The 10,250-nt window shown below is 28.7% G+C and overlaps 1 protein-coding gene across 4 annotated transcripts in view; it reads left to right on the top strand.

The window, feature by feature from the left end:
• The first annotated feature begins 652 nt into the window (after positions 1-652).
• Positions 653-10,250, top strand: part of LOC116852266 (mitoferrin-1-like) — a 19,862-nt gene continuing 10,264 nt past the window's right edge. Inside the window, exons 1-4 of one of the 4 annotated variants that reach the window (XM_032832457.1) lie at positions 653-816; positions 1,098-1,419; positions 5,258-5,534; positions 7,508-7,732. In XM_032832457.1, coding sequence (XP_032688348.1) covers positions 1,303-1,419; positions 5,258-5,534; positions 7,508-7,732 — 619 coding nt within the window. In that variant the 5' untranslated portion in view covers positions 653-816; positions 1,098-1,302. The other 3 variants (XM_032832459.1, XM_032832456.1, XM_032832458.1) reach the window with 3 other exon arrangements.

Here is a 10,250-nt window from a genome sequence, read left to right as displayed (position 1 = left end):
TAGGGTGCCGTCCCATTGAGCACGGATCGGAACGCCGGATCGGATTTCTTACTATAATAAGCGTTCCGTTCTCTAGTTCCGTTCCGTAAAAATTTCCTCTACCAGTCCCATGTAGCAAAAACCGAACGGAATGGCGCGTCGGTCGCAAATAAAGGGAGCGGTGCACTTGGACACGGTGCATTTGGACACAGCCAATCACAGCACCGTGTGATTAGAGACATTCCCTTGGAACAGCGACTTGTGATTGGATTGTGTCCAATTGCCCCGTGTTCAACTGATATACACCCGCAACTAAATATGATTAATTCGTCAATATTTCGTTATTTTGACGCGACAGAATTAATTATATACATAATTTATGCAATTATCTTGCCGATAACATTGTCATGAATATTCTGAAATATTTAATTGAAGAGTGAAATATATTTTATAACTAGAAATCCGTTCCGTTTTTGCTACATGGGACTGGTAGAGGAAACTTTTACGGAACGGAACTAGAGAACGGAACGCTTATTATAGTAAGAAATCCGATCCGGCGTTCCGATCCGTGCTCAATGGGACGGCATCCTTAAGATTTAATTATGAATACCGGCCATAGAATTTCAGTACTGGCAGTGAATTTCGGAACGCAGCCCTAGGAACGCTGTTATTGGCCACGTGTTGCGCGTAACGCATGCGTAGCACGTGTATTCGACTCTAATCTTGCTAGTTTTATATCATCTCGTTCGAAGTCCATATCACATTTTTCACGAATGTAATTTTTTATAGTGCACTTCTTTTTGTAATCAGCAATTGATTAAACGCAAATTCAATTTTGTACGTACTATTCCTACAACAATATATTTAGTAGACAAATAAACGGAAAAAGAACGGAAGGAAGCAAAAGGGAATATTATACGTCGACGGGAGTTAAAAAATGACTGAACTTCGATTTCAATGTGGTTACACTAAGAAACGATCAACGTGTGCGATCACATATCGACGTGCATATAACGTGCGTGTTCACCGACCCATCCGTTCGTTCTGTCCGTGAAACGTTTTATCGTAAATACGCGTAACTCAATTTTACTTTTATTTTTATCTGCTGGATTATATAGATATTAAACAAGCACCCAATGGACATCCAGTTTGTGCGGCATCGCAAGGTGTTTGGCCAGTACACAAGATAAAAGGAAAAAGAAAAACAATCGAGAGAGTAGGAGTAAGGAGGAAAGGGTGGATGAGGAGAGGGAAAGAAAATAGAGGGAGACATCGTGGTGATCCGATCGCGTTTTCGACTGAGTGCGCTGTTGTGTCGTAATAATGAGTAAGGACGCGTACGAGAGTTTGCCGACCACCTCAGCGGCTGTACATATGACGGCCGGTGCCGTGGCTGGGATTATGGAGCATTGTATTATGTATCCTTTCGACAGTGTTAAGGTAATGCCATGCTATTCTTCGTGTACACGATTTTCCGGTACCTATCGTGCGATGGCCTTCACACATAACCTCATCTCACCCCACTTTACCTAACCTCTCCTTTCTTCTCTCCTCTTCGCTCCTCTCCTCTCTTCTTCGCTCCTCTCCTCCTTCTCGTCTCCTCTCTTATCCTTTTCTTCCTCTCCTCTCATTTCTTCTTTTTTACTTTTCCTCTCCTGACATTATTTTTATCTTACCTCATTTTATCTGAATACTAACGTTCCATCCAGTGGCATTGCTTCTGCGACGTTTGATGATTACCGTGGAACATCATATAATAGAATTTCACGGGTATAAAAATCTGCGTCCTAGGCGCGTCATCGTATAATAAGCGGAATTCCCACTTCAGAAATTCCCATGATATTCGGCATAACATCTCTTCATGTTTTCTTGGAATTTACTGTTTAGCACAGAATACTTTATCATTATTATTTATCTATTGCAAACAAATGTACATACAATAGAGAGTTGAGTCTAACTGTATTGTAAATTAATTATTTGAATAATGATTTGTAAGAATCTCATATTGTCAAAAATATTACTTCAACATTTTTCAGCATTTTAGCTCTGGTAACTCTATATTCTGAAAAAAGACAATTGTGTGATTATATAAGATGATAGAGTTTATAGAGATTGTATAACTTAATTAATCTGTATGTTTTATAGTTGTTGATATATTTTTTTAGTAACTATGATAAAGAAACGAAAGCAATTATATTTTATCCTATAGACTTTTATTTTTTTTTGTAATATATTTTTATGATGGCTTCAAATGTACATTTAATTCTAATATGATTTAAAAACTTTCTTGATCAATTTTAAATGTAGCAAATGGTCCAAAAAAAAGAACTTTAAGGAATTAAAGTAGTTGTATTGTTAAGAATTATATTCTCAGTAGCATATCAACGGAGCCACTGAAATTATAGAACAAAATTACATTGCTATACATTTATTTCACTATCTAAATCATAAATGTTAATTTAAAATGAAAAATTGAGATATACAATATTATAAATATGAAAATAATAGCTTTTATTTTTCTTATGATTAAAAATACATATACAAAAAAATAGAAACAAGTAATATATATATATATATATATATATATATATATATATATATATATATATATAAGTAATACACACACACACACATATATATATAAATACAAGGTACTTTTTTACTTCCGCCCACGAAACACAACGTTATTTCTTATGAAAAATTGAATCAAAAAATCCTGAACCATTTTTATCTTTGATGCTTAACGAAGTAGATATTCTTTAATAAATTCCAGCAAATCCGCGTGGTCCTTTAGAAGTATACATGCTGTGAGCCGCACGCCTGGTAGTGTACATGAATGTCCGCCGCTGCATTCACGCACACTACCAGGCGCACAGCTCACAGACGTGTATACTTCTAAAGAACGGCGCGGATTTGCTGGAATTTATTAAAGAATATCTGCTTCGTTAAGCATCAAAGACAAAAATGGTTCAGAACTTTTCCAATCAATTTTTCATAAGGGATAACACTATGTTCTTCGTGGGCGAAGGTAAAGAACCCTGCATGTATATATATATATATATATGTGTGTGTGTGTGTGTGTGTGTATATATACATATATATGTATACTCTTATAACATAAAATATAATTAAATTATTATTTGATAAATCAATACGTACTATTAAGAACTTTTAATTATCCACTTACATTATATGTTAAGTTATTTTGTCAGTTAGTGTACATGTATCAAAATATATACTTGGTTTTATTATAATTCAAACACCTTTCTTTCAATGCAATTTAGAATGCAGCCAATAGTCCAAGTAGTTGTTTTTGATTGAAATAATTATAAATATTAATTATAAAGTCTCATAACAATACAATGAAACTTGCACTACATACACAGTGAAATATTAATTGTTTGTGCAATTAGAAAATCATTTGAATGTTGAGATATTTGTAACTAAAGCTGATGCTTTTTACATATGTTCCTTAAAATTGACACACTAGTTTTAATTTTTATTTTTAATATTTTCTAAACTCCCCATGTGCTTACAATAAAAAATCACTATAATATTAGACTAATATACAGACATTGTACACAAGTTTCAAACTTACTGATCATTTTATTTTAAAAATATAGTGATGGAAAATTAATTTAATAATTTATAAGTTAATTTATAAGTTAAGGAAAGTTAATAATTTATAGTGATTATATATATATATATATATATATATATATATATATATATATATATAAAGTATCACTATAAATTATTAACTTTCCTTAACTTATAAATTAACTTATAAATTATTAAATTAATTTTCCATCACTATATTTTTAAAATAAAATGATCAGTAAGTTTGAAACTTGTGTACAATGTCTGTATATTAGTCTAATATTATAGTGATTTTTTATTGTAAGCACATGAGGAGTTTAGAAAATATTAAAAATAAAAATTAAAACTAGTGTGTCAATTTTAAGGAACATATGTAAAAAGCATCAGCTTTAGTTACAAATATCTCAACATTCAAATGATTTTCTAATTGCACAAACAATTAATATTTCACTGTGTATGTAGTGCAAGTTTCATTGTATGAGACTTGTTAATGTTATGAGACTTTATAATTAATATTTATAATTATTTCAATCAAAGACAACTACTTGGACTATTGGCTGCATTCTAAATTGCATTGAAAGAAAGGTGTTTGAATTATAATAAAACCAAGTATATATTTTGATACATGTACACTAACTGACAAAATAACTTAACATATAATGTAAGTGGATAATTAAAAGAGAGTTCTTAATAGTACGTATTGATTTATCAAATAATAATTTAATTATATTTTGTGTTATAAGAGTATTTTGCTGAGATACACACACACACACACACACAGGAAAGTTAATTATATTTTTATGACCCAAATACAAATATAACAAATTCATAAAAGTCAATTTTATTTTTTAAGAACTTGTTGAAGCCAATAGTAAATAAAACTAATGTATTCAGTATTTATTGATAAACTCCTTTGTATTAATGTATTATATATTATTGTTCAATGATATAATGACATAAGATGTTATCAAGTTTTTTGGAATATACAAGTGATTAACACAATAATTACTCTGTGGTTAGTAAAGATAGTATTACAAGAGGATATTTGTATATTAAATATGTACTGAATCTCTACTCAGTCTGCATGTTTATGTTATTTTTTATGATAACATGATTTGTTGCAGTGGACTTTTGTTTTTATTTCAAACTATGATCTGTACCAATCTATGTTTCCTTAAGTCCAAGTTTTAATTTTGCATATACTATTTATACAAGTATAGTAATTTGAGAACATAAAAACTAGATTGATAAAAAAAAACTATAATTATCATAGTCAATTTAGATGATATTTTTCTTATGAATATTGAAATTCTAAAAATCAAACATTTAAATTCTATATGTTATATCCACTATTTTCTTTTCATATTTTGCATGTAGCTATCAATATAATTCATAATTTCACAAAAATATTAATTAAGATGCATATATTTGTTTACTTAAATATAATCATGTGATATTATATAGTTCTTTTTGTAATAATTCAACTGATAGTCATTGTTATCATTATTAGCAAGTCATGCTATTTAAAACCTCTTCACAACTTTTCATGATCTCATAAAATGATGTCATGAGAGAAGTATCACTACACAAAGATACTTGATATTGTGAAAAATAGATTTTGTCATTCATTATAGTCGATAATAATTTTTACAATTTATAACAATTTCTTACTTTTTAGACAAGGATGCAGTCACTGACACCCGGCCCAGGAGGAGGAGGAGGAATAGGCAAAGTGTTGTTCAAAATGATACAACAAGAAGGTGTATTAAGACCAATTAGAGGTGTGAATGCAGTAGTTTTTGGAGCTGGACCTGCACATGCTTTATATTTTTCTTGTTACGAGTGTCTTAAAGACAAGTTTAAAAGTACAAGACCTGCGATGAATCATTTTGTATATGGAGCTGCTGGTTGTGTAGCAACAATTTTACATGATGGTGTCATGAATCCAGCAGAAGGTTTGTTCTAAGATAATATTAAGATAATATATTGAATGTGATTGATAATGTATCATTAACACTTTGAAAGACAATAAGTAATGTTATTTTTCTATAAAATTAAATATGTATTTTTATAATCACGTTATAAAGTTAAATACTAGTAATACTAGTAATATCTTGCTCGCAATGTTATTCTTAGAAAAAACTTAGAGAAAGTTTAAAGTTAAATTGCCTGCAATATTTGTATACATTGATTAGAAAATATAAGTTAATTTGTAAAAATTTATGATGAAAACTTTGTAACATATTTTTTTCTACAGAAAAAGTAAAATTAACACTTACTTTTATTTTTACAACATTATCTTCTGATATTTTTTTGTTTTTCTTTTATTTATGCTTATTTTGCTTTAACGTCAATATTTAGTTGTAGTAATTTTATAAAAGTATTAGAATTCTTTATATAGTTGCTATCTAAAAAGCACCAATATAAACTACTGGGTTGCTATAGATCTAGAAAACCAGGAAAAATCATGGAATTTAAATTTGTCATGAAAAACCGGGATGTCAGAGAAAAATAACCTAGAATTTTAGCCTTTTCTTACAATTTTTTGAAATTAAGGTAACCTTCTCTGTGTTATAAGAGAAGAATACATAATCTCTACACACTTACTAAATCTAGGATTACTAAGGATTTTATTTATTTTTTAATTTTAACGTTAAAAGTTTATAGATATAGGAATTAAAATTAATTAGGTATAGGAATTAAAATGTTATTTAAAAAATAAATAAGATTTTCTTAGTTTATATTGAATATGTATATATATCTATGCTAGTCCATGCATCATGATGATAAAATAATTAACATTATATTCAGCATTTTTATTCAGCATATTTTATTCAGCATTTTTTCATTCAATCGTTCTTTTCCGTCTCATAACTACATTCTTTTTTCTAATACTCATATAATTTTTATTAGCCTGAATGTTGTGCATTTTCAGGAATATATGTTAGGAATTATCTTACTAAACTAAATTTGTATTACTTTTAATAATATAAGTTATTTTTTCTATAATCTCTGTTCCTAAATGTTAAAATTGAAGGTTATATGTTGGCCATGGAAAATTCTCCTCTGTTGTCTGCAAAACATGAAAAAGTCAGGGAATTTAAAAATTGATTTTCTGTAGCAACCCTGAACTATCTATACGTTAACATTATGTGTTCTACTTTACATTGTGCGCATATAAAAATATAATTTCTTTATGTCTCCTGAACACTAAAAAATAAGTGATAATAACAAGACTAAATTTTATTTGTTATTAAACAATTTCTAAAATATATACACAAAAGTTAGTATATGTTTACCTTATAAATGAGTTTTTTTAAATATTTTTTCTTTATTTTTCTTTGTTCAGACTACATCTTTTTATATATATTTCAAGAAATAAAAATAAAAATTAAATATTTTAATCAAAATATTATTTAAATAAATTATTTGTATAAAAATTATTGTTTTTAATTATATCATTATATTAAAATTATTATAATTAAATCATTTCACATTCATGTTTATTGTAGGCAGAAAGATTGAATTCAACTTTACTTACTTTTTAGTTACATGTATATGGGGTTTTCCTGATTACTTAAGTAACAGGTTAAGAAATTATAGAAAGAGATGTGGTATAAATCTATCTAATGGCGAATCTGATTGGAAACACTAGTATGCACCAATGCACACCAGGTCAATTCATAGTCCGTTCTTATATTTCAGTTGTATTTATAAAGTTTTATCTTACATTTAATATCTTATATTTATCTTTAGATGCTATACAGATCGTTGCACTAGTTACGGAGTATTCGGAGGCGAATTTAAGACAATCTTAAATATAAGAACTATGAAATGTCCTTATAATGTATACTATATAGTGTATACTGGTGCATATTAGTGCTTCCACTCGAATTCGTTGTAATATATTAATATGATTTTGTTATAGTGGTTAAACAGCGGTTGCAGATGTACAACTCTCCCTATAGAGGTGTACTAAATTGTATACAGAATGTATATCAAAAGGAAGGAATATCTGCATTCTACAGAAGCTATACGACTCAATTGGCCATGAATGTGCCTTTTCAAACTATTCATTTTATCTCCTATGAATTCGCACAGTCTATTACTAATCCGCAACGTGTCTACAATCCAACAGCACATATTGCATCTGGTAAGTTATTCATACTGTCTGTAAAATGCAAATTTTCTAGTATAAATATAATATTAAAAAAAATATCCGTGAATAATATATTTTTATATAGTGTCATACAGAATTATATAATTTACAATAAGTTTTAAAACAACTTTAAAATATAACTTTTATTATTCATTTATATAATTTATTTATTTTTTAATACAATTATGTAAGTTTGTTTTTTGGGACTGATCTTAATAAAAATATTCAACACACGCACACGCACGCACGCACGCACGCACGCACGTACGCACACGGTGAGGCACTTAAAACAGACAACCTGAATACCTCGACCACTTGTAGCGATAGAAGAAAATATTTTAGACAAAAGTTGCTTGATTTGAAGAGGGGAATAATATCATGTAAATAGTTTGTTCATAAGTGGAGGAGTAGTGGAGATATGAAGGTTAACTTCGTTATTTTAAAGGAACTGATATATTTTATTATTTGCTTTTTAATAGTGCGTTTAAAGACGCATACAATTGTATAATATAAATAATACTATAAACAAAAATATTTCAAGGAATTGATCAAATTCTGTTATATCAAATATTCAAAATAGTAATCTTGAATATCGATGAATAACACAAAATAGCCTGCTTCACCAGACTTAACATCTATGGACTTCTACTTGTGGGGAAAGTTAAAAGAACAAGTGTACAAAGAAGTACCGACGACCCCTGAAAACATGAAAGACCGTATAACATGAACTTGTTCTGCGATGAATCCAGATGAAATTTGACGTGTAGTATTGTCCGCATAGATTCGCTTTACAGCATGTATCAATGCTCAAGGTTTGAACCATTTTGAACATTTGATATAACAGAATTTGATTAATTCCTTGAAGTATTTCTGTTTATAGTATTATTCGTATTATCATTATATGCGTCTTTAAATGCACTATTAAAAGCACAAATAATAAAATATATCAGTTCATTTAAAATAACGAAGTTGACCTTTATATCTCTACTACTCCTTTACTTATGAAGAAACTACCTACATGACATTATTCCCCTCTTCAAATCAAGTAACTTTTGTCTGAAATATTTTCTTCTGTAGCTACAAGTGGCCAAGGTATTTAGGTGGTTTGTTTTAAGTGCCTCACCCTGTATATAGTTCCTGAATAATTAACAATTGAAGATATAGTAATTAATAAAGCTATGTCTTTAAGTAATTTTAAATATACTTTGCTCTTACAGGAAATATGATCCACTAATGTTTGTTTCTACCAACGTCGATTAGATTTTAATCTGAGTTTATAAATTCCATTTAACCCATTTCACCCCAAAATGACTTAAATTTTGTTTTTTCTTTATTGCAATAATTTTGGCAGAAAACGTCTATAGATCTTTCCAGCACTCGATACCCTATAGATGTAAGACATGCCCTTTCCGAATCTGAAGTCCATTTTTTGCTATCACGCGCCATTTTTTCAATATGGCGGCTGAAATGCCAAAAAATTAAAAAAAAAAATAGAATATAGTTTGCTTGTATCTTACTTTTCGGCATGATCCTGTCATAGAATCGTGCTAGTTGTCTTGATCTGATGGCATAGTGTCTTTAGCTAAAATATGGTGCTATGCAAATAAAAAAATTCATTATGGCGCATTCAATATGGCGGCTTTTTAAAGAAAATTTCTGTTTTTATCAGATATCTTTTTCAGATTATTTATCACCCACTTGCATTTGCGTGATCAGTAGTATTAAAATATGATTTAAATTAAATTAAATCGCAATATACCACGATATAACAAAAAAAAATCCAAAATGGCGGAAATTTTCAGGTTTTTCGTAAAATTTTTAGTTTTTATTCGTGTTTGTCACATACCCGATTATTCTTTCACGCTCTTGTTGATTGAGGTTTATACTTTCGAAAAATAGTAACAATAGCAAAATATTATAGTTCTAAGATGTAACATAACCTCTAAACATCATACTGAACTTAATTTTTATAGTAACTTATGGCGATATTATCGTAGTTTAGTTGCATTTCTTTTTTTACTGTGTAATAAGTATAGAATATTATATATAATAGATCTATAAGTTTGACATAACTTTAAAATGAGATAGTTGAACACATTTTTGCAACTTATGGTTATATAATCATGCTCGAGTTGCAATACTTATTTGAAAATAATACTGCTGTTGAATGAAAAGTGCAGAACCCACATAGAACAAAATATCTCATAGACGTATATAATAAATCTATAAATCTATGGAACATCTATGTCTATTGAAGATGTTATCTATATGTATAATATATGTAAATGTAATGTTAAATAATATATGTATATAAGCACAAATCCATAATACATATAAAATACATATATAAAATGTGTATGGAATAATGTACAATTTACAGCTAATAGATATTTCTTTGAGGTATAAACAATGTGCGTAAAATATATATATAGTGGCATATTATTGATGTCTAATAGATGTATGCATACGTATATAATATATATATATATATATATATATATATATATATATA

Source organism: Odontomachus brunneus, unplaced genomic scaffold, assembly GCF_010583005.1.
Source record: "Odontomachus brunneus isolate Ranch 3 - 2012 unplaced genomic scaffold, Obru_v1 Obru_scaffold_210, whole genome shotgun sequence".
Lineage (NCBI taxonomy): Eukaryota > Metazoa > Arthropoda > Insecta > Hymenoptera > Formicidae > Odontomachus > Odontomachus brunneus.
The sequence above is the reverse complement of the archived record's forward strand: the minus strand, read 5'-3'. Positions and strand labels throughout refer to the sequence as shown.